We start from the raw sequence: 24,480 nt of genomic DNA, 5'->3' as shown, positions 1-24,480 counted from the left end.
TAGTTTGAAAAAATGAAAAGATCATGGTGACACTTTGAGACAAATGACAAAGAGAAGTAGAAAATTTATTGCAGTATTTGTTCCACCCCAAAAAGGTTATGAATCCCCTATTCCTTTTATTACTAAGGTGACCTAAAACAACAAAAATCTATATTTACAAAATATCCTTCTGCAATAGGCCACATATATACTGCATGCGTAGTTCGAAATAGAATAAATTATATTCAGAGGACTCTGCCATTGTACAGCATGGACAAACAAGTGAACAAAAATAAAAATTATTTATTTTCTCTGTTTTTTTTTTCTTTCGTCTTTCAAATATCTAAAAGCTGGAAGGGAGAAAAAAAAAAACAGGTGCTAGTAGTATAATAAATTCCAAAAAACACTTTAATAAGAACATCAAAAAGACTAATTTCCAACATTCACTTAAGGTTTTATTTTTTTTTTCTTTACAGTTTTGTCTTCAGAGATATAAACATTGTTTAGCTTTTCTGTTTGTGTTAAACTATGATACATTGGGAGTAGAAACGAGCGACTAGAATTGGCTGCACAACAGCGAAGGAGCTCCCATGACAATGTTGACCAAACATTCCCCCCCCCCCCCCCACCCCCTTCCAGGTCTCTCATTGTAAAAGCGTTCCAACAGAGTATGAACTGGAGCCTATTATTTCATCTCAATATGCCTTCTGGATTCTATATCCTCTCTGTACGTGTACACATACTCACAAACATGAGCAGTCTCTCTCATATAATAATAATAACAATAATAATAATAAGTCCATTTCAAAGAATAACTCATGTAAAAGTATGTAGTGTCTTGTGGTTTTCTTACAAAAATGAGGAAGAGGAAGAGAAAAGGTGAGAATCCAGTGAAGTTTGGCCGTGTTGGTGGAGGCGGCAGGGGAGTGGATAGGAGAGGGAATTCGATTTAAAAAAACACAAAAACAAAAGCACAGGAGCCATTAGCTCGCTCCTCCTTCCCGTGCTGCGTACAGCGATCGTAAAGTCTGCACTACTTTGTTGCTAAGTTTGTGGTTGCTGGTCAAGGAAATCTTCTTGTAAATGACGTCCGACTCCTTGATAGTGTCCACCCAAGGCACCAGTTTGCGGCCGTCGCGCTTTTTGGCCTCAGCCCATGGCCCCGAGTAGGAGCCAGCCATCCAATGGATGGCGTAGCCATTGGGAGTCTTGTGGACCACGCGGGCAATCTGCGGCCGGTCCTTGTACTTGGGGCAGCACAGAGCGATCACGTCCATCACGTCCACCGTCTCGCTCATTCGGCCCGGATCCGACGGGTCGCCCGATCGTCTCGACTTCCGGGAAGACTATAGGGGAGAGGGGTCAAGAGGACAGTGATTGCACAATTAAGCAACTTTATGATTGCGGGAGAGAGAATATAAAATGGAAAAAAAATGTCTGTGGACTCTGCTATTAACACCGGTTAAGCCATGACACTATTAGCCACGACTGCGTATGAGTCACAAGGCAGGCAGATAACCACCACCAGCCGAGGGGGAAACAAGGCAGTTTTGAGAGGTAAATGAAACACCAATCAATCAATCGATCGATCGATCAACCAATAAATAATTAACCCCGCAGCTAGTAAATTGGCCGTCCACGATAGTCATAACTAGATGACTAAATTTGGCAGTCCTACCGGATGGGATGAATCCAACTTCCAACTGGAATGCAGCGTTAGACCTTTAACATTAAGTTTGGGAAAACGACTTGCCCACATTTGCATTTGTTAAATATTACAACCATTTAGCAAGATAAGGTATAATACTAAGATGAATGATGTGGTGTTGAATAACTCAAGAAATGCTGTTTTCTTTTTTAAAATATATATATATTTCTTGAAATGGAGTGGTTTTGGACAAATGAGGAATCAGCCAGACAGTGATCAAGTATTTCTCCATCAGTCTCACCCCTGGAGTCCGCTCGTCACTGTCGCTGTAGTCGTCATCTGTCTCTGGCCCTGCCTGATTGCGCGGACTGGGTCCCAACAAGGGTCCCAAGCCTCCCAGCAGGGCATTTATGGCTTTGTTTCGGATGTTGGCGCTTGCCGACGCTTCTCCTTCTTCGTCTTCCTCGTCTGGGTCCAGATGTTCCATCAGAACCTTAAACTACATCCAGAACAAATGTCAAAAGCCCTTTCAAGACAATGTGGAAGCAATTATTTTTATTTGAGTTAACATTTGGACGTCATCTTTTTAATATAAGGGTCACTTCTTCTCTAGGAAAAAAATCCTCAATTCACAGCCTAATTAAAAAAAAAACTTACCCTTTTGTCCAGTTCAAAGAAAAAAGTTTTACCTACCATTTTTACCCAGTTTTCCTTCATATAAGAATGAAATTCTCGTATAGATTTTTAGTGACTTCTCACATCACAAACTTGTACAACCAATTTTAGACTTTGTCGTGCAGACTTTACCCAACATTAAGGGTTTTCCCCTAGTTAATCATCGCATGATAAACTTTTTATCCAATTTATTACATTTTAAACACAGTTTTACTCCATATAGTACAGCTAGCTGCATCTATAGAATATCTATATAGTGGAGAATTTATTTATTTAATATTGTGATTAATCCATTTATGGGATATCAACGAAGAGGTGCATTGTGCAGGTATTAGTTTTGTCAACTTGAGAATATGTTGTACTGCAATATCTTTAAATTGGAGTGCCTATAGCTTTGAAGGCAAAAGCTGGTACAAAATTGTACAACCTGTTATGTAAGATGCTACAGAGTAACACTTTGAAGTTAATGTCAATTACTTCCATCATCACTTACGTCGAGGTACTGTTTGACAATACGCCGTTTGACATCTTCTGTTAGCGTGGCGCGCGCCATGTTGTTGGCGATGAAGTCAAGGGTTTGTCGTGGGTGGAAGTAAATGCTGACTTTTCGGTTCACTGCCTTATCGTACACCTTAGCTGACTCCGTTGGGGAGTACTTTTGGATTTTACTGTGGGAAGAGCAAGCACACAGGAAGCATTACAAACAACAGCACATGTTTAATACCAGAACTGGCAGAAGTCTTGTAGTGCATACCCGTCTGAGAATCCATACTGATTCTTCAGATGCTGTTTGAGCACCAGCAGCAATAGGATGCCTTGAACAGAATTGGCAAAGTCCAAGAGGCTAGCGGGATTGTCGGGGAGACGCCTCATGACTCGTTCTGTATCGTCCACGTTCAAATCGTCGAGGTCTGATTCGGACTCAGAGTTGTCTGAGTCAGCGACTGGTTTTCTGGGCTTTTTTGGCATCTGCACCACGTCGTCGTCTTCGCTGTTGTGCCCCTTGTCGCTCCCAGGGGAGATGCAGTTCATTCTTTCCTCATCATTCTCCCCGTCTGATGTGCTCTTCCACTCCTTCACCTTCACCTTCACCTTTTCTTTCCGCCTTGGCTCTTTTAACAGAAGCTGAACAGAGGGGGGGAAAAAAAAAACTCACATGAGCACAATGTGACCATTCATCATTACCAGTTGTGCTCATCCAGTGGAACCTTCAAAGTTTAACACAATTCTTCCCAATATTTTTTTCCCGCCCAAAATTGCTATCGGCCTCAAAGAATCCATATCGGTCGGGCCCTAGTTTCAATTTTGCCATCACTGGTACCAAAGCAAAAGCAAAGACTCACCAAGTTTTGTTGGACAGTTGTGGCAGATAATTTTGGATGGACTAAAATTGTATCACTTTTAGAGGTTCTACTATTTTTTTTTTGTCCACCATATTTGGCCTAGCTTGATTACCTCTGTAAAGGTCTGAAGAAGATTGCTACCAGAAACTGACAGGCAGATGTCTATGTGGTGCATGATAAAGAGAGGTTCCTCCTGGCTCTGGTACGGGAAGTAGGCTAGGTTGTCCGCTATGAACAGCAACATGTTGACCTCAGTCTTCTGCGCAATGAAAAGGAGATAAGCTGACTTAAAACAAAAATCACAATGCTTGGCTTTAAGCTCGCAGGTTGCCAATACTCACGGCGCTGTCATCAAAAAGATTCAGCAGCGAGATGAGGAAGGCCCTCCGGTGTTGCCGGTTGGTGCGGATCATGGTGAAAAGATGGGAGCAGAGCGCCGAGTGGGTCTCGTCCTGCCTGAAACCTCGAATGATGGTCTTCCGAGACATCTCGATGGACTGCTGCAGGTTGAACGACATCTTCATCCCAGCCACAGCCTTCATCTGTACAGGAGAGAGTCAGGAGAAATGAAAAGAATCAATGAAAAAGTATGCCAATGTTGAATCAGAACGAGTGAATTTAAATGAATGACCGTAATGCCAACTCACATGGATAAAACCTGTGTACTTCTTGTCGATTTCTACCAGTTGCTGATCGGCTTTGTTCCTCATGGTGGGCTCCGGGTCGGTTCCCATTGCAATCAAGTAAGGCACACACTGACGCACAAATAGGATGAAATGTGTTCTTCACTTCTGTCTTTCAATATTAGGTTGACAATGGGGACCAAATCATTCTAAGTGGCTTACCTGCACCGGATGGATGAGTCCCTGGTTCAGTGTGAGTGCGATGACGTTGAGCGCAAAGTGTCGTACACTGGACTGCGAGTGGAAGAAAGCCTCCAAGACCTGCTTCAGGTACAGTTGCATAATGGAGCTGCTCATCCCTGACGAGATATCTCCCATCTCCTTCAGATCCTCCTGTTTAGAAAGCTTTTTCCCTGTAAAGACACATTTCTCCCATGAGACAATCGAGCACCGAGATAGCGCATGAAGCTTTTCATTGGGTTGTGGAACGTACATTCTCGATCAGCTTCCTGCATCCTTGTGTCTTCCTCCTGGAGGTATGTTTGGAGGTTTTTGAGGATGTTGATTTTGAGGTTGATGGATGAGGTACTGTCAGCTAGGATGCCGTTGTACAAGGCCTTCACTTCAGGCACAAACATTTGGCTGGGATGCATGATCATGAGGAAGCCTGAAAGATGCGAGCAACAACATTTTGATATGGCAGGTTCAAAGCTCCTTGAACTTGAATACCACAGGAAAGGTCTTTGATTGCAATTGGCTAAGTAAAAATGTGAATATGTTAAACACTTCCCAAAAGTACAAGATTTGGAATTTTCTTCCATGTAACATTTTAGATTTCAGTCCGGAATGTGGCGCAGTCTATCACTAAAATCAGAAATCAGAATTCCAGCAAATATTTACATGAAAAAGACATCTTAGGCATGAATGTAAAACAAACTGCAGTAAATGAGTATGCCTGCTTGCTGTTTACAACCTCAAAAGATGGGTTTTGCACTTACCTAAGCCATTGATAGCTTTGGTCTTGACTTTCTCATCTTCATGCTTAGTGAAGTATAGAAGAAGCTCCAGAACCTTATCCTTGATAATGATCTGTACCCCACAAAAAGGTACATTTTTATGTCACCACGTTGTGTAATCCAATTAGGTGAAACAATGGCGGGGAAAATTCAGACTGATACTATATGGACAAATGTATTTAGAGATGTGACCATTACACCGTCTGGAGGTAGAAATAGAGGACGATATAAACATTTGGGCTACTTTCTGACAAGTTACAGACCGAATCAATACCTGAATTACAATCATAATAAGTTTGTGCATTTTCTGTGCTGTCAATCTGAAATGATGTCCTGTTTCTGAACAATGGTAATTAAAAAATGTTTATTTAAAAAGAAATTGGATTTCTCGAGGAACTGAGAAAAAAAGGAGATGAAGACATGATTAAAATAATGCTTAATTACAGCACTGAAATGAACCCTTGACATATTTGGGGCTGTGGGAAAAGCCAGAAAAAAAAAGAGCAGAACACAAAAAAGGGCGGATTTCATCAACACAATATATAGAGTGTGTTGGCGCTATTTTTATCATCCATGGAGTGAGTGTGTGGGTTGGTGGAAGCGTCACTCAGGTCCATGGTGAAAATAGCTCCACTAGGGTGTGTGATCAGGCTCTTTCTACAGTTCTTCGTCTTTGGGGTATTTTGACAAAACTATATGACAGAGGAATCAAGATCGCTGGGAACGGTTTAAAAGCAGTATAAATACCTTTGATGGGCCCTTGAACTCCTCCAGGTCAAAATCAAAGTGTCGACTCAGAGCACCCACAGTGAACAACGCTCGCAGTATTACAGGCTTGTTTGCTGCCAACGTTGTGCTGTTCGGATCGTCTTGATGCTGGCTTTTCAGCCTATTAAGTGTACCTGGAGGTAAAAGGAAGAACGCAGCAATGGTGAGCCAAGAAGTGCAATAAAAGAGACATTTGACACATGGAGAAATGTGTATCTCACTATAGAATTTGTTGAAGCAGGCCCAGGCAAACTTGTAGTTGTGTGTCACTTTGTTGACAACAGCGCCCAAACAGCTTACACAGTTCTGCACCACCTACAGCAAAGTGGAACATAGTTATAGTACACATTCCATAGACCAGTGACTCCAAATATTTCCCGATGGGTAATGACACTATATAAAATAACAGTTTCGATTTCTCAAATGAAAGATAAAAAGTATTGATTGAACTTTTCACAATATTCAAACATGTGAATGTAAACTTTGAAAGTACTGAGCATTAATGTGGAGCCTCCTTAACGTACAGTCATGCCATATTTGAAGATGAGCTTCATGAGGTCCTCTTCTATGGTGGCAAGGAACGTCTCGCTGGGGTGCTCCATCAGAGGCACAACCAGCTCCAACATCTTTGCCACATTGCAAATGACCATGAAGTCATTGGCAGTCTTAAAAAAAAAAAAAAAAAAAACACAAGCGGGTTTAGGTTTAATAGCAATCAAAGCAAGCGAATACGCAGAGAACTTATTGAGACGTTTGGATACTTACATTACACTTGGTGGTTAGGTAAGGCTGCATGGTCATGGCGTGTTTGACCATAAGTTGGGCCCTGATCTTACTGAACAGGTACAAGGTAGTGATGCAGGCCACTAAGCGGGTGGAGTTCACACCCCTGCTCTCTGCATAAGAAAGATGAAACATTGACATTCGTTCCGTGCAAGTATATCAAGGTTAAACGCCTTAGTTAGTCAAAGTTCAAATTTGACCGACACTTCAGGTGAGACTTAGATCAGTGTTGGTTTTGGTAGCTGTTTTAGGCTTTGCCTTTTTTGACAGAGCTGCTTTATGTTTATATTTTAATCATCTCTCTATATTTTAGTTTCAGTCAAAGAAAAGGCATTTAAGTCTAGTTCAGTGGTGACCAATCTTTTTGAAACTGAGAGCTATTTCATAGGAATTGATTAATGTGCAATAGTTCTACTACAAAGTTGCATGTTTCAGACACTCACCAGCTAAAAACCTGGGAATGTTCACAATCCAACAGTGGCTGACACACAAACTCATGAATTGATGTTAAGCACAAAAAGCTTGCTTGCAGCTCGTTTTCCACAGTAATATTGTGGAAAAACGTGTCTAAGTTATTGAATGAATTGATGTGTGTTGCGTTAAGTCAATATCCTCTGGAATAAGTAAAGGTTGAATAAAGAACATTAATCAATGTACAACCATAATTAGCTTTCTTACCTGCGAGAGACTCTTCGTATTTTAAGATGTGCTCCACCAGATTGTCCACCAGCTGAACGCAGGCCTTTTTGGCAGGTTTATACGCCGCATCTTCCTCGGATTTGAGAAGCTAACCCCAAAGGGAAAGCACGGCGTCATGCTTAAAATTAAAAATGGCTTTGTAACCTGCCAGGGTCTTGCCACAACACTTACATTGGAAAGAAGCTGCTCAAACCAGTCATAGCCGGTGTCACGACAGGCCGCAACCACATCGGTGATGTTGAGAATTTTTCTGGTCATGGTCTCCTTGTCGTGTGCCGGCGTAGGAGTGAACCATAACTTCTGGAATGTCTCATTCACCAATTTCTATAAAGAAAAGACATTAAAGGTGATTTATGTAAATCTTTCAAAGCATGTTCACAACCCAATGCAATGAAGTAAGCATACCTTGATTCCTTCCTCATCATTGACTCTGCGAATCATTCTGACGCACATCTCTGTGATTTTACTGAAGGTGGGCTGCTCTAAACAGATGTCTCTCAGGATCTTAATCACTCGCTTCCTTACACTGATACCTGTGTCCTGTAGAAATAAATGAAATTATAAAACACTACCTGAAGTATTTTTTAAACAGGAAGGGAAATCAATCAGATGCTGTTATAACAAAGTGGTGTGTTGGAGCATGTTTCAAACACTAGGAGGCAGTGTAGGACTGCAATGGAGGGTGAACTCCACGTGAACCCGATTGACTTCCATGACAACAGGCATAACAATATCGATGTAATGCTTCCAGATCCTGGAAAGAGATCTTAAGAGCGTGCATTTGAAAAAAAGAAAATTCATTCCACTATGATAATGATTGTTTAGTTTTTTTCTATAGGTGCCACATATTTCTGCATTTCAAAAAAGGGTGTAGGGTGGTAGTAATGCAACTGCACCACACAAGCTGTTGAAGGGGATTCTTATTTTATGACAATCCCGACAACGTTATGAATGGTGCACAGCTTATCATGCTGTCAGTTAGCCAGCTCCAATTATATGATATAATATACAATTAGCAATTTATTGTTTTAAAATGGTTAATAATTAATTTCAAATAGAATAAATATATAATAATAAAACAAATTATTATTTGACATATTAATTTTTAGCATTTTAATTTTAACCTCATCTATGAATGAAATTAATGAAGATCAAACGTGGCCCACAGTAACCTGGTAAATATGGATCGAGTTAAATCTTACCAGGATCCTCTCTATGAGCATGTCATAGTACTGCTCGGTGAGCTGCGGTCTGCTAAGCACAAACTTTCCCAGCAGCTCCACGGCTGCCTCTCTCACACTTGTGGAATTGTCCATCAAGCGGCCGTGAACTCCGCGCTGCATGTCGGACTGTACATGCAGAGAAAGTTGTGTCAGTTTACGACATGACAAGGGAAGGAAAGTCAAATGCGGTGGTAGTCTTCAACAGGAACATCGACAAGTACCCTCGCCAGGATGCTGGGGTCTACAGCCACCACCTCTGACAGACACTTCATGGCTTTAGTCCTCACAGCTATGGCACTTTCTCCAAGGACTCGCAATATCTTAATTCAAACAAAACAAACAAACAAACAAACAATAAGATACAATAATGCTAATTCGATGTTTTATTTTATTCCACTAAGCATGGGTTACGAGTCAAAAATTCTCAAGACACTTCAGCTCAGTAAGCATATTTTTGTGAAGTGTAAGACGGATAAGAGAAAATCTGATGATAAGAACTGAGTTGAAAAATAACATTTATAGCAAAACCTGAATGCCACTATGTGATAAACATAGAGACAGGGTAGGAGTTTTCAATAATTACCTGTGTTAAATAAATATCAAAGCTTTGTGCAAACGGCCTCATGGAGGCCAAATAACGCACAATCAGACAGGAGTCCTCGTAGTCCACAGTGTCAGAGTTCATCCTGAGAGAGAAGAGCAGAAGATGTTGAAAGACTAACATGCAGCAAAAAAAACAACAACAATCACACCACACAAGTGCGAAGAAATGTAGGCTTACTTTAGTGTGGCGAAATGAGCTGGCGTGGTTTTGATGATGTTGCGTAGGAACTTCTTGCGCTTCTCAGCACGCTGCATGATCTCACCCGTGGTCTCCATCTCCTTGGCGTGTTGTGGCCCATCTGAGGAGTCATCCTCCTTTGGGTTCTGATTCCGCATGGACTTCTCCGCCTCTGTTGTGGCGTCCCGGAACCACTGGGCGATGTAGAACTTTCTTGCAAACTAGAAAGCAGTTTGCCTTAATTTCTTATCCTTTTAGATACTACAGTGCATCCAGAAAGTATCCGCTCATACATTAAGCTTCACTGAGGCCATCTTTGGTTCTGCTTAAAACTCACCACGAGGGAGGCATCTGTATCGGCATTGTCTTCCAAATAGTCCAGTAGAGCCTTTTGCAGTTGCTGGGTTTCATCACTACCCTGAGACTGTAGAAACATCACAGGGATAAATATTCAGCACATTGCAGTACATTTAACAACTATAGAGTTGTTGAACCTGTTGTAGAATACGATCAATCGACCGCTGGTCCATCTTGCTAGTGACTGCGTCCTTCCTCAGGCGAGCGGCCACTGTACCGAGGTAGTCAAGAGACGCCACTCGGAGTGCCATCTCTGTCTGCTTGTTGCTGAACTGGTGTACCTGGTGAGAATCAAACAGTTTGTTGGCTTGTGCAGCATACAGAATGTAAACTACAAACAAACAAAGGCCAAAATCATTTCACAAACAAATGAGCCGGATCGCACTAACCAGGAGTCTGCCGAGCAGACTGAGTAGCAGCTCGGCGGCGGGCCACTCTGGTTTGTTAACCGTCGAGAGGAGGTCCTGGACAAAGTTCTCAAACAGCGGCCGGTAATCTTCCTCTCCTTGCTTACTGCCACATCTGAGGAAGAAAACGGGAAATATACGGTGAGGCTAGAAACGGAAGGTGAGCGAAAGTCTAACCACAAATTAGAAAATGGAACCTTCAAAGGTAAATGGCCCAGTTCAGTTCATTCAGCCGTCCAACCATTTTTTGTGCTGGAAGTGTGTGAGGGAGACATCCTAACCACTGTGCCCAACCTCCAGCGATTGACCAGTTGTGTGTTAACATCTTTATTGTAGCTCCTGTGTACCTCTTAAAAATGCCGCTCTGTGTTCCCTTTCTTTGATGAGGCCATGGTTGAATTGCAGATCAAACAAGCAGGCTTAAAATGACAGCTCTGATCGCTGGCTACTGCTGACCGCAATTTACTTTCCATTTTTCTCTTAAGAAAATGAATCTCTCCCTGTCTTTTGCTTTGTGTTACTTGCCATTTTGACAAAGGTTTCATGAACGTGATAAATAGGAACAAAATTAGGATAATCGTTTATTTATTTTACTTTCAATTATACTCTTTTTTTTTTTTTTTTTAATTTTGCATCCAGCATTACAGAAAAGACGGTGTTTTACTTTGGATGATTGAATAGTAAAATCCGTATTCTGACCAAAAATATGGAAATGGAGTTGCTTACTTTTTGAGGAAAACAGAAAGGAAGTTCTGCGCTGTTCGCATTGCCGTCTCATACGAGTTGGTAATCAACACATCTTGGTCCACCTGAAAATAAATACAATGAAATAAAGTAAACAACAGCAAGAGCAGCGGCGCTTCGGCAGCTGCCATGCGTTTTACTACGTATACAACCTGCAGGCGCATGTGTAATTTCTCCTACCATGCTGTCATGCTCCTCAAAAATGTCTCTGTCGTTGGGTAGGTGGACCACACACTGAATGAGCTGCAACACCAAGGCAGTCACCATTTGGATGTACATGGGTTCTCCATCCTGGTCCGAGCTGTTCAACCTTGAGAAAGTATATATAAAGTATAGGATGAGTGTCGCAGCCTCACATTAAAAGCAGGGCCTGCTCTCATTGTATCTTTTCATACCGGAAATTCCTGAGGGAGCGTTTGCTGGTGGGCAGCCTGGCCAGTGACGTGAAGATCTCCTCTAGAATGAGCTGCCGGTGCTTCTCGTAACGCGAGAACACCTGGAAGAGGAAATGTTTTAAGTGTGGTGTTTTGACACTTCTGGTTGGAAATTTTAAGTGTTGGTTTAGCGTAAACCGCAGAACACTCACCGCTGTAACCAGTTTAATGGCGCACAGCTGCAGCTCACTGACATTTTCAACAAAGAATGGCGTGATTCCCATTGAAGAAACCTGGAGAGGGGGGTAGCAAAAATGCAGAAAAAATTGCTTTGAGTGCGAGGAACCAGCAGGAACTGAATGAAGACCGTTGCAAAATTGGTAGATCACCAACAGGGATGAAATCGAACATTTCTTTAGGCCGCAATTGAAAATGTAATTGATTGCAATCAAGTATTAAAAAGTGAAAGTGTGATTTGTGATTGTTGAATTGCATCAAGTTATTATTAGCATATTTGTCTCTTAAGAGGTTACTTTCATTGCTTGTAAAATACAGAAAAGTTTTAGGAAGCGTCAGTATGAACTCCGGAACAAACTACTCCAAATACAATGGACCTCATGGGGACATTTTGTTTTGGGTGTCCATTTAACCACATTTAATCACTGCATGTACCCAGGCACACACACACACACACACACACACACACACAAATTGATCTCAATCTTTTTACCTGGAGGATGGTGGTGTCAGTGAGCAGCTGGATCTCGAGGAGCTCAGAGATGTTGCTTACGACATCACACACTTTGTTGTAGAGCATGATGATGACACGCTGTTTGTGTGTGGAGCATTTGGCACGCTTCGCCTTGGAGCTTAACAAGATACCTAGATGAATGATTAGATGGATGGATGGATGGAGAGCGATAGATAGATGGACAGACAGATATAACAAATTGATTAGATAAATAGATAAGCTAGATATGATTGCTCTCCCCAGACAGCAACTTTTAATGGCATAATGATCAGATAACAGTACAATCCTCACCGCCATGCGGGTCCACCCTGTAGACCGGGTCATACTGGGGATAGAGCGTGTTCTGGAGATGGTACTTTGTATACTGCAGCACCCGCTCGATGACGTCCTCGATATACACGGCCTTCGGCATGTGCGCTGATGTCATGATGTTCAGGGCCGTGAGGCAGGCGTCAGCTGACTTGGTCACTCGCTCCATGATGAGGTCCCTCCAGAGCCTCTCCTCATCCTCTGCATCGTGGTCCTGACATTACAAAGAGAAATTCATTCTTTTTTTTCTTACCTCAAGAACACAAGTGAAAGGTCTAAGCTGTCTGTCTTCAAGCAGTTATTTATTTGAAGGCAATGTCTAATTGAAAGGAAGTCCTGTTGTCAGGGCAATAAAAGTCATACTCTAATTGGCCCAGCATCAGAGGGGGTGAGGGGGCTGTGCCTCATTTGCATGAGACAAGACCACTCTGTCAAAACAAGCTTGAAGAAAGGCTTGAAACAATGCGTATAAACTTTGCCTAGGGCTGCACAATTTATCAAACATAAGTCGTGATGATTTTGGTGGCTACTAACTTAAATGCATTAAATTGTTTAATTAAATCATTTGATCGTCTGCAATATTTACATTTGGAATGCATTGATAAAAAAATGGTTCTGTTGATCATTTTGGCCATAATTGTGCAGCCCTAACCTAACCAACCACCTGTTATTATATTACTTGTCTATTCATCTATTTGTGTGATGCCCAGTTTGAGACAATGCGGGAAGTGGGGACTCACATGGTTGATCATGGTAGAGAGCTTGGCTCCATCCTGGATATTCTTTTCTAGTATGTTGAGCAACTTCACCAGCTTGTCTGATGGGATCTAAAAAGAAACACAAGGAATATAATAATCTGATTTACCAAAGAAAGTAGCTGAAATGAACGAAAGATATGACTACCCTGCCGGTGATGCCCATGGCTTTGATTTTGGCAGATTCGCTGCCCAGCTCGTTTAATTGGTGTTTCCCAAGGAGCAATTCCTGAGGTATCTCATCATCGTCTGCTGCTGGACACAACCCACATAGTGAGTGCACATCAAAAAAGAGGTTCAACAGATAGCGCTTTGACGCTTTACCCATGGTGGTGAAATCAACATCCTCCAGGTTCTCCAGGATGTTGTCTATGCTGTTTGAGAACCTTTTGAACGTGGACGAGTCCATCAGTTCCTCTTGCGTGAGCTTAGGTTCGTACGCTTTCCGCTTCTTCTGCTTCTCCTTCATCTTCAATTTCCTGGCAACTGGTCAAGGAGAATTGTTATCCGGTTGCATTAGCCAAGACAAAACATGCCAAGCCAAAACGGGACACTTGTAAAAACAGACCATCGCTCATGCTGGGAGGAGGCGAATCATCTTCGGACGAGTCCCGGTAACGGCTGCCTGAGCCTCGCCGGCCCTCTTTGACACTACTTCTCCGGTGTTCGCCCGAGAACCGTCGTTCTCTTTCCTCAAAGTCCCATGTCCTGTCTTTGTCGCGACGATGACGCTTCCTAGGGGCTGTGAAAATTTAAGAACATGTACCTTAAGACACATGGGTGAGTTACACTACAGAACTGAAGATGGCGGGACGCATGTATTATCGGGGAAGCGTTTGTAAAATGCCATCCCATCTACTTGAATTGTAATCGCCACAAAACATGACATCATCTTTTAATTCAGCTAGACTGCTTCATTTGTCTCAGCAGGTAATCTAATGTCTGTGTGTAAACAACAGCTAGCAGTTACTGTTTTTTACTTTGGAAAAGGAATGAGTCTTTGACGGTGGTGTTGATTTGAAAGGGGTCATATTTAAATTTGACTGTAATGGATGTAAACAAATATTTGGGTCTCTAGAATGTTGCTAAGTGTTAAGTTCAACAGCCAAGTAAATCTTTTTGAGGTGCCTATTTCCTAAAATTTATGCGCAAGCTGTTCAGATTTTGCCAGACTGTGATTTCGCAATCCTGCTAATTTGCATAATACTGCCCCACACAAAGAATTTCCAGATTTCACAAATGACTTGGCAGCTACTGACTGGCTAAAGAATTTCCATTTTCAAGCAGCGGGAGGAGTTGTCAGTGTAGGGGCAGGGCGGGGCGGTGTTTGACGACATTTTTGTGCTGCAAGTGGGACTTGCGCGGATGCGCGCCACTAGTCAAGTGTAATTCAGTGGCTTGCCGATGAAGTGAGCGAAAATACAATAGATGTTTGAATGGGTACTTGTTTTTTTCCTTGACACTTTGGGTGAGTAATTGCCGCCTTGTTCCAACCCTGTGTCCTCAAGGCAACAAGAGCACACTCACCTTTGGTCTCCCTTTGGAGGAGACAGAACCGCCCACAGTGTGACAAGTGAATGTTAAGTGTGTAGTCTTCTTTATCCCTTTTTTAATCATTTAGACTGAAGAATATCAGAGACACTTGGTAAGTGTCGGCAAAAAATGCACAATTTTCTCATTTGACAAAGGGAATGGCCTACCCGTAGACTAATTAAGGTACAGTGCCGATAAGAGGGGCAGCCATTGTTTGAGCAAACAGAGTAAACCTCTAAAAGACAAATAGCTACTATGCTTTCACTGAACAGGAATCCAAATAGTTGACTCACATTCTCCATTTGCATCGTCATCCGAGCTGACCTCAGCGTATTTGGGCTTCTCGTTGGTCGTACTCCTTTTCCTCTTGTTCATTTTGACTCGTTCGCAAAGGGGCATGGTCGACTCAATCTCCGCGAGCAACTCTGGCGGCAGTTCCTTCAAAATGGCCGGATCCATGCCGCCTGGACAGAGGACAAGATCTCATTAGAGGCGGTACAGGATGACGACATCAAATCAGTTGACAGATTAGTAGTCGTTGGCGCTTTTCTTACTTTTGCCATATTTTGCCGGGGAGAAGCGGTTCTTCCCGGTCCTACTGTGACGAATGATTCTTTGGATCTGGTCCACCGAAAGCTTTTTCAAAACCACCACAGGCCTCGGCCTTTTTTCAAAGTCCTGCACCAGACCCAGCCGCTCCAGTTTCACCTTTGGCTGGCCCCACATGGGACTTTCAGGTGGAGCGCCACAATGCATGTCACGTTTAATCTGAAAGAAGAGAAAGCAGTTAGGGATGCTCTACATGCCAATTATTCTTAAAAACAAAAGCTCAGTTTGGATTTTGAATACAAACATATGAAATGGTACAGTGTCAATTAGAGCTGTGCAATATCAAGACGTATATCGATCTATTGTACGATTGTACGAATCATCTGTCGTATGTATTGTTAGATGCATCTTGTCTCTTCCTGTACCTAGTAAATGTTGGTAAACATAATGGAATGCTATTTGAAGGACTGTTGAACTTATTTCAAATTGCTTGCACTGTACGGCATTCTTTGAAAAGTCGTACCACAAAACAATGTTATTAATTGGTAATTGGATAGTTGTTTCATTTTACTTTTAGCAATCTACAATGCCATTAAAAAATATATTTCTATATCTATTCTCTAAAAATGGTGTCCATATTGCACAGCTGTAACATCAATGGTGCACACTGATGAACTAAGCAACTCATGTTAGTTTTCACTATAGCCTAGTGACAAATACTTAGATGACTACTTCAAATGAGAAAAAGTAGAGATTTAGGGCCCACGGGCCACAGGTTCTCCACCGGTGCGTTGATAACTGGGAAACTGCAGTGGAATATTTATTTATTTTTTTAGATTTGTGCCTTTTTGCTCACAACCATATAGACTAGATGCTCAATTTCATTAAGAACACAAAACATCTACTTTGGAAATGGTTCAAGGCGGATTAATGTGTTAAAATAACCCCCAATACAAACCAAACAATCATACATGAGAAGACTAATGCGAAAACAAGGGAGAGCGGTGGCATGATTTCGTGAGATTGCAGGCAGTGACAACTGAATGATTGGTAGCTACTGCTGTTTGGGTCGATCCAGATCACCTTAGGGATCTGGAAGTTCTTCAGTGCGTCACTTTGTCCTCCCAGGAGGTGAGCGGGGAAAGAATCTGGAAGCTTAGCGCCAGATGGCGCGGCAGCCGGCTTGAGACCGTCTTGCCTATGGCTGCTACGACCAGGCTCTCCGACAGAGGACGCCCGAAAGCCGAATCTATCTCGGTCACTTCTCGAACGGGTATCGCCGGTTTCGCTCCGATGCCTCCTATCTTTGTCAGATTCCCTGTCCCTGTCCCGTCCATGTTCCCCTCGGCCCGACGACTTGGGCATCTCCGCCCGCCTGTCTGAAGACTTGTCATCGTGTCTGTGTTTGGACGACTCCCGAATGTCTCTTCTGCCATCATGTTTATCAACCCTGTTCTTGATGATCTCTGGTCGTCCGTCCGGTTTCAAACGCAAGGCAGTGTCAGAACCTTCTACGGCAGCGGGCCCGCAAGCAGGTTCTTCGGGCCAGCGTTGGGCCTCTAGGGCCGGGACAGGGGCAGCCAGACAGGGGTCAAGCTGGCCGTCAGCTCTCCCTGCCTGCTGGAGGTCGATGCTCACCATGAGGGGAGGACGACTGGCACCGTTGCCTGCTGCCGTGGCCTCTTGCGGGGTCAGTTTGCCAGCATTGCCCCCTCCTGCAGGTCCGCTTCCTGGGGCCCCAGTGGGACCACCGGGTCCCCCGGCACCTGGCTCCAAGGGAAAGGAGTCTTGTCTCCTCTTTTTCAGTGGCTTGTCTGTTTACAAAGACAAACAAACAAATCCAACAAACAATATAGATTTCATGTTTCTATTTAACAAACCAAAAAAACTTCCTGACGGCCTGTGTACCTTTATCTTGGACTTCCTTAGAACACTTCTCGCTTGCCGCCTCTCGCTCTATCCGCTCGATTTCAGCCAGGGCGTCGAGCTCCACATCATCATAAGGGGAACTAGGAGGCTGGAAACCAGCGGCACCCCCGGCCTGCTGGTGACGGGCTCCCAGGTTCTGCTGGAGAACAGGCACCTGCTGGAAGCCCAGTTCCGCCTCCATATTGTCTGAGTTGTGGTCCATGCCTGGCACAGTGTCACCTGAAAGATCGGGCATTGATTACTCTGCTCATTTCTTGAATATTGTCGATACCCAGTGTGCGTTTGCCTACCTGATGGATCTGACTCATTCGACTTGACCCGGGACAACTTGAGCGTGAGTTTGGTGGAGTCCTTGTTTGGCGAGCTGACAATGTCATACATGTCTTTCTCTTCTTTCACAGCGGGAATCTTCCTGCGTTGCTGAAGATGCTGTTTCTGGTCGAGTCCCCCCTCCCTCGGCGACGGCGCATACGGAGGTGGCGACTGCAGAATCAGCGGAGGACGGGAACCCGCTGTGAGGCAGTAGAACAAAAGAAAAAACGAAGTGAAGCCCACGCCAACTGAATAAACACATGAATCCCATGTGAAAGCAATGTTGGCCCCCAATTCATTACGTTTGGGTGTCCCTTCACCCGCTGCTGGGGAGCAGCCGGACTGCGGCGACCTCAGAGGGAACGACGGATTTCTCAAGGCGGAGTCCCCCTCCTAAATAAAACACACAGGGCAGATTTAAAGGGTTTGTGTACAGATAGTTGCATGTCTGGAGTGCCTTCCCACTTACCAAGTCGATCATTTTTTTTATCTACCTATTTCTGTGAGTAAGCCCTTCTGCACTTGCGACCCACTATAACATAACGGTGGGACAAGTTAACATTAAAAACAGAGTTTCTCCGCCTATAATTGCTTCTTAGACCCTAGTAATGGCCGCGTGTTGATTTTTCAATCCCCTTTAGCAACTTTTTCTCTAAGACTTTTTCTGTCAGGTTTATTCAGAAAAATCCATCGGGACTGAAACGTTTATCGTACCTCGCTGCCGAGCCGGTGCACGATGTTCAAGTAGTCGTCAGTGCCATGCCTGTCTGGGTGATGGTTGGCAGCATTGATACCTGATACCTTGCCTTCGTGGATGTTTCGTATACTTCCCGGAACCATTGGACTGGCCACAGACACTTTGAGAAAGCAAACACATCACATTATTGTGTTGTAAAATCCTCAAAAGCTAGTTTATGCTTCAGCCTAAAAGAATTTGAATGGGTCTAATGACTTCACACATGGAATTGATTTTATTTGAGCACAGTATCAGAGTAGCGACTGCCATTTAATTTTGAAGTAGGCAGCCTGTGATCATGTTGTCTCTCGCGTAACTTCCCTTTGCTTGTGTGAAGCAACAACTAACATTAAACGAAATTGTAATTTTTTCTCATGGTGATATTTGTTACCTTTTACAACAGTAAAAATGTTATATTTTTGTTATAATGAATTTGAAAATATGGTGAATTTGCATCGATTGATCACACCAAGCTACGGTAAGAGTCTTAACAGTGCACTGTGCGCCAACTTTAAAATAAAAGCCTAACCAATAACGACATAGACAATGGCTTGTTAGGCTTTTATTTTGGTGCTTGCGTTGCGTAGCACGTTACCCAGCCTTTGTTTATATAAATGTTTGCTATTACGAAAAGGCGATTTCTTAAATCACAACAAATTGGAGGAACTTGTGGTTGATGATGACTCACCTTGCTGTATCTGTTGATGTTGGTTGTAGCTGGGTGGTTGTTGGTGGGGGTACTGCTGGATGTAACCAGGGGCGGGGCTCTGGGGTGTGTATGGACTGGGAACTGGACTGTTTTGCTGGCCCAAGTATCTACTACTAGAGCCAGTCTGGGGGGGCACAAAACGACTAAAAGGGGAAAAGGAAAACAGGGCAAATATGAGCAAGAGCACAAATAGCACATTACAGAGAAATTGTATTTTTTACAGATTATTGATCACCATGGTGTAATTATTGATTTGTATACAGATATTTGGATGTGCCTGCCTACCAATCGAGTAAACATAAAAAGTACAAAAAACATGGCCAGTGTTTGATGCTGATGACAGTCGTGACTCTGACAGTAAAGGTTCCGAATTTAAAGTCAAAACAAATCTGTGTTTCATTTTGATTTGGATTCCATTTCAACTGGATGGTGATCACCTACCTTGAAGGATTGGGAGAAATTGCCGCCGGCTGGAAATTTGCCGACTGGGCCGGACTATGCATGGAATTTTGGGTGATCTTGTACTGTTGTACCATCGGCTGCTGCATAACATCTGTTCAAGGAAAGATGAGGAATCATTGAGACGCTAAACTTTCAGTTTACAACTCCACTGAAAAGTGATGTGGTTTGAGCAGCGTACTTTTTTCCCTGAAGATGCCAGGGTTTCTGGCCAGCATGGTCTGCAGCAGCAGTGGCGCGTCTCCCTCGGGCTCATCGCTTCCCAGGTTGTCCTTTAGCTCTCTGCAATAACACATCACAAAAGGTGCAGCTACTTTGAAGACTTGAATGCTTATGGGCTTATCAAATACACCAAACAGATATATGACACATCAAATGAGGTAAACAGGCAGGAATGATATTATGCGCTCTGCCAATTTTGCACCAGCTAATGCTAACGTTAGCGCTCAATCATCCGTAACAGCAAGAATAACTTATAAATGAACACTATGCATTAAATGGCAATACCACTCACTACCCTCTCATGGACCACACTGGAAAACCAACATCAACACTTTCTACGGGTTGGAAACCACTTCCAGCGCCCCACTTTTTAATTGCTTACATTTTCTCAAAAGATTTACACTCATCTCGAGAATGGTCATTTTGGTCTGAAAAAGTCATAAATCCACCGATTGGTGGAAAATTCTCATCCCTGCCAAAACCAGCTGATAGTGACTTCAGCTCATTGATGACCCTAATAAGGCGCTCTAAGGATGGCAACTAAGATTATATAGAGGGCCTACATAATGGACAGATTTTTTGTCGTGGCCACTTACATGTGCTCTGTGGAAACCTGGTTGAGGCCATGGGCAAGCTGGGAAGCTAGGTTTTCGTCCCGGCAGCCCAGTAGACAGGTGACCTCCTCTGCGATCCTCCCATTGTACAGGAGGCTCTTAGTGGTGGTGGCGGGGAGTGGGGACGGAAGGGGAAGCTGGTTCAACACTGGAACAAGAGACGAAGGAATAAGATGACAAGTGCTCATCAAAAGGACATTCATCAACTGTGTGCTAAGGCAGGGAATGTTGGGCGTCACTCACAGTCTGTCAGGCTAGCGATCCCAGCAAGAGTGGTGATGGGAACATGAGGCATATCCCCATTCATGCTTGAGGTGAGGGTGGGGGGGAGTGTGTTGATACACAGGTAGATCGGGGGGGCCGATGGATGACACCTGTCCTCACATCTCCTGACACCTGAGGGAGGAAATTAAGATTTAAGAGCTGATTTGCAGAGAGTCGCCAAAGTCCTGTACAGCAGAACAACTAGTTGTATCTAATTGATCAAAGGATTGCGTTTGTACTTTTTCTTTGGCTTTTTGTGACACTTAATTGTTAAGCAGAGGCAACTTGAGCAAGGTGTCAAGAAAAGAACGCAAGACTAGAATGTACACTAGGGGTCACTGACGTGGTGCCCACGGGGAGCTTGGGTCACCAGTGAGGTACCAGTATATTTCAGAAGTTCTTTTTATCAAATTACTAGCCCTTTGCACTTATTGGTAGCCAAGAAGTAGCTCTCACTTTCAAAAAGGTTGGCAAACCCAAATCCTGTGTTCACAAATTATGTGACATAAATGGACACCATTATGCGTCATTCACGTCTGTAAATGAGTTCCACTCCCGTTCAGAACTATTTCCACTCCCATATCGCTCCCATTTTGGAGGTCAGCCACATTAAACAAAGTTGCATTTTACCATTACTGAACAGTTTGTCTTCTCTTTTCACCTTCCAACTGAATAATCCCTCTCCCGTCTGCTCCTGTGAACTTTTTATCCTGTTCCGTCGCAATCCCATTATTAAAGGTAAGGTTGACTCCCATCCCATGGGAATCCTGCCTACATTGTGACGATAATTCACAGAGCTGGTGACAGTGTAAATTGGTTGAACAAGTCCTTGACATTTCAATATGCCTATGTCATGTTTTCCTCTCAGTTTCTAAAAACTGATTATCCTGTACATACATATCATATTAAGTACACATTCATTCCCACGGGTATTATGAAATTAACTACTTATTGCGCACATTTTATTGCGTTAAGTCCTTGAACCACCATGTAAATGGATAAAAAGTGGCAATCTTATCCAAACAGTTGCAATTTTACTGCTCTTTTGGAGTAATGCAATGATGAAACATACAGTACTTACAGAAACAGTTTGCAAAAAATGACTGCGCTCATGAATAATCACAAGGATCAATTTGCATTAACTATTGCCACCATACCTTGTCGAAGAATGCTGTGCCGTCGCAGGTAGACACAGTGACATTTCAGATGAAAACAAATCTTCCTATGATCTGTTAAAAAAATAAACATTGCACTTTAAAGGGGTTTGAGTTTATGACAGAGTCCCGTTCTGACAGCATCAACGTAAACCAAATTTGCGCACAGGTCCGAACCTGCCAGTCTATCACTAACTAGGACTGAAGAAAGAATCAAATTAATCTTGAGATAGGGGAAAAAAACAAAAAGTTATCTATTTCAGTTGATCTTTTTGGATACAGTATATTTCTTTGGTTTATGTTATCTAGTTCAGTTTCTGGCTGAAGCAGCGCAGTCCTTTTTCTTTTTTTAATATTTAACTCTGAATGTTTGTGGAAACATGAAAAGTTGACGCGATAAAGTCACAGATTTGTCGGCATTATTCTTATCTGACTTAGGACTTACTGACTGTATGCATGTATGTATAACAAATCTGTAAATGTTTATTGTAAAACAGATTAATTTATTGTTTGTTAAAAATGTATAGGTAGAGGACCTTGGAAAAAATTATTGCAGAATAAATCGCTATTACATTATCGAAGGAGGGAAAATCAGAATTATATTATATTTCAAAATCATTCCAGCCTATCACTAACCTGCGCTCATGCAGTGGTGAAGGAATAATCACATTAAACATTTGTATGAAAAACACTTGTCGGCTATTTACAATAATGGAACCTTGAAAAGCCATATCTCAGGGCTATTGTAAACTGAGGACCCTCACACCACGTAATCTTACTTGAGGATTCCATCTATGCATAATTAACAGGATTACTTTTTAGTTGTAAAAACAACGGAACGTTTTTTTCGACACATATAAGGTGTTACTTCTTTAAACACTTGACGATGTAAAATAGTGCAATAAATGAAGTTGACGTCCTTTAATAGTTAACATTGGCCGAACCAAAGGGTAAATCATCTGACTTGGTCATTATACAGAGTTCATTTTATTTTTAGACTTGGGTGACAGATAAATTAAAAAGCCCTAAATCGACTTCCTTAAACACGTCACTTAATCTGGGGTGATTTAGTTTGCTTTCACTCCCTTTTTTGTTACACCTGCATACCAGTTAAACAGTACCAACTTCGTTTAGAGGGGTGCATAACGGGGTGATACATTGTACTTTTGTTGTACTAAACAGAATGACGCAAAACACGCCCGTGAGCCACTCTTAAGGTTTTGAATAAAATGCAATTTCCTGTTAAAAAAGAAGAAATTAAACAGTGTTTCGAGAGGAAGAAATCGAAGCTTCTGCTATATTGGTATACGTACCCCGCAAACGCAATGTCAATGACGCAAATAGCCGAACGACTGATAAAATGCAACAAGTACGACAAACATACTGTGATTCCAATTGTAATGTGACCGAGTCGACGCTCACAAATCGGCAAGAGTTAGAAAAGCGAGCAACGGACGAAGAATGAGGGTAGGGGAGCTGTTGTAAACACGAACTCGTAGTAGCACGTCTGTGGGGTTCTCCCACTCGGAGCTCGACGTGTGGGCCAAAGATGACAGCTGGGAGACTGACAGGCGAGGAGGCGGCACAAAAGGAGAGCAGATGCACAGTGAATGGTGGCTGTCGTCAACATCACCGGTCCACAAGCGTAATATTACTCATAATAATTCGATGAGATTTAATCGGCACACGTTGAAATGATAAGGCCAAATTAGACAGTCATTGTCAGCTATATGTAAGCTTCAAGTTAGTACTTCGACGAAGTTGTTGACTAAAGCCAGAAGCCCGAGCTCGCCGCGATCACTTAAGCGGTGGAAAAGAGCTCACTCCGCGGGTCGGCTGGGTGGTTTGTCCGGTAAGGCTAACGCTGACTAGCTTTGGATGTTATGAAGTTGGCATAATAATAAAACGCTGGAGTGGAGAGCGGGGTATGGGAGCAAAACGACGAGGGTAAAATGTGAAGGGCTGTGTCGTGTTTCGGGGGGAAACGGCGAGGTTGTTTGCGTACGCTGCGGGAACAGGTCCGCGGGCTTCGACGAGTGACATCCAGCTTCGAGGCCGTGCGCCTGGGCAAGAGCGAAAACACACCTAGCTAGTTAGCCCCGCTAGCATCCATCTCCTTCCCGGTCGGCGATTAACGACGCCGTGGGTGGCCCTCCTCTCGAACACAACTGTTTTGGTTAATAAGTGCGGAATTGGTAAAAAACTGGACTGCACATAGGTGAGTGTATTTACCTTCGGATGAGGCGCCCAAAGGGAGGGGAATGTTTTAGCTTGGATTTGTGTCCGTATCTCTAGCTCCCCCTTTCTTCTCCTCCAGAAGAAAACTCGGATTGGCTCTGCCGAGCTAGCCCCGTTCGAGCTAGGTGGCTAGCTCGCTAGCTATCAACAATAATCCGGGGTCGGGCTCGGTTCGCTCCTTCTTCCGTCACACAACTCGCGACCGAATTATTTGCACGTTTATCAGGAAGGCGAACGTCCTTTCTTCGGCGTCGCGGTTGACCTGTGCGATGAGCGCGAGCCACTTGTTTTTTTTTTTCCGAGCGTAAAAAGGAGAAATGTTGCGATTTGTTGCGATCGGCCGAAAGAGGCTCTCCTCCTCTCGTAGAACAAAATGCCGACCGGAAGTGCCGCCGTCTGACTTGAGCAAAGCTCTCACGAGTGACTCCCTCCATCGGCGCCAAAATGAAATACCACGCAACGGGACTCCTCGATACGCTAGAGGGCGATGCAGGACAATATTATAAACCCACAGTCATGTTTATAA

At 43.2% G+C, this 24,480-nt stretch overlaps 1 protein-coding gene across 1 annotated transcript; it reads right to left on the bottom strand.

Annotated features, from left to right (window-relative positions):
• Positions 1–44: 44 nt before the first annotated feature.
• On the bottom strand, positions 45–24,346 carry nipbla (NIPBL cohesin loading factor a). The gene is made up of 48 exons (XM_037258475.1): positions 23,949–24,346; positions 21,720–21,791; positions 20,542–20,694; positions 20,281–20,446; positions 19,644–19,744; positions 19,445–19,556; positions 18,983–19,146; positions 18,273–18,415; positions 17,861–17,951; positions 17,537–17,758; positions 17,226–17,465; positions 16,401–17,131; positions 15,323–15,536; positions 15,062–15,232; positions 13,804–13,977; positions 13,560–13,721; positions 13,384–13,490; positions 13,221–13,307; positions 12,463–12,694; positions 12,151–12,302; positions 11,633–11,713; positions 11,442–11,542; positions 11,227–11,356; positions 11,029–11,111; positions 10,285–10,417; positions 10,033–10,176; positions 9,876–9,962; positions 9,539–9,759; positions 9,341–9,443; positions 8,979–9,077; positions 8,737–8,883; positions 7,940–8,074; positions 7,706–7,858; positions 7,514–7,622; positions 6,818–6,948; positions 6,577–6,717; positions 6,274–6,367; positions 6,032–6,186; positions 5,267–5,357; positions 4,762–4,935; positions 4,491–4,681; positions 4,293–4,400; positions 3,987–4,187; positions 3,758–3,904; positions 3,057–3,427; positions 2,796–2,970; positions 1,929–2,126; positions 45–1,325 (listed from the first exon to the last, which is right to left on the bottom strand). The coding sequence occupies exons 3-48, from the start codon at positions 20,603–20,605 to the stop codon at positions 963–965; spliced, it is 7,599 nt and encodes a 2,532-aa protein (XP_037114370.1). The 5' UTR covers positions 20,606–20,694; positions 21,720–21,791; positions 23,949–24,346; the 3' UTR covers positions 45–962.
• Positions 24,347–24,480: the final 134 nt, after the last annotated feature.

The sequence above is a fragment of the Syngnathus acus genome, chromosome 9 (assembly GCF_901709675.1).
Source record: "Syngnathus acus chromosome 9, fSynAcu1.2, whole genome shotgun sequence".
Classification (NCBI taxonomy): domain Eukaryota; kingdom Metazoa; phylum Chordata; class Actinopteri; order Syngnathiformes; family Syngnathidae; genus Syngnathus; species Syngnathus acus.
Note: the sequence above shows the minus strand (reverse complement) of the source record. Positions and strands in the feature narration are given on the sequence as shown.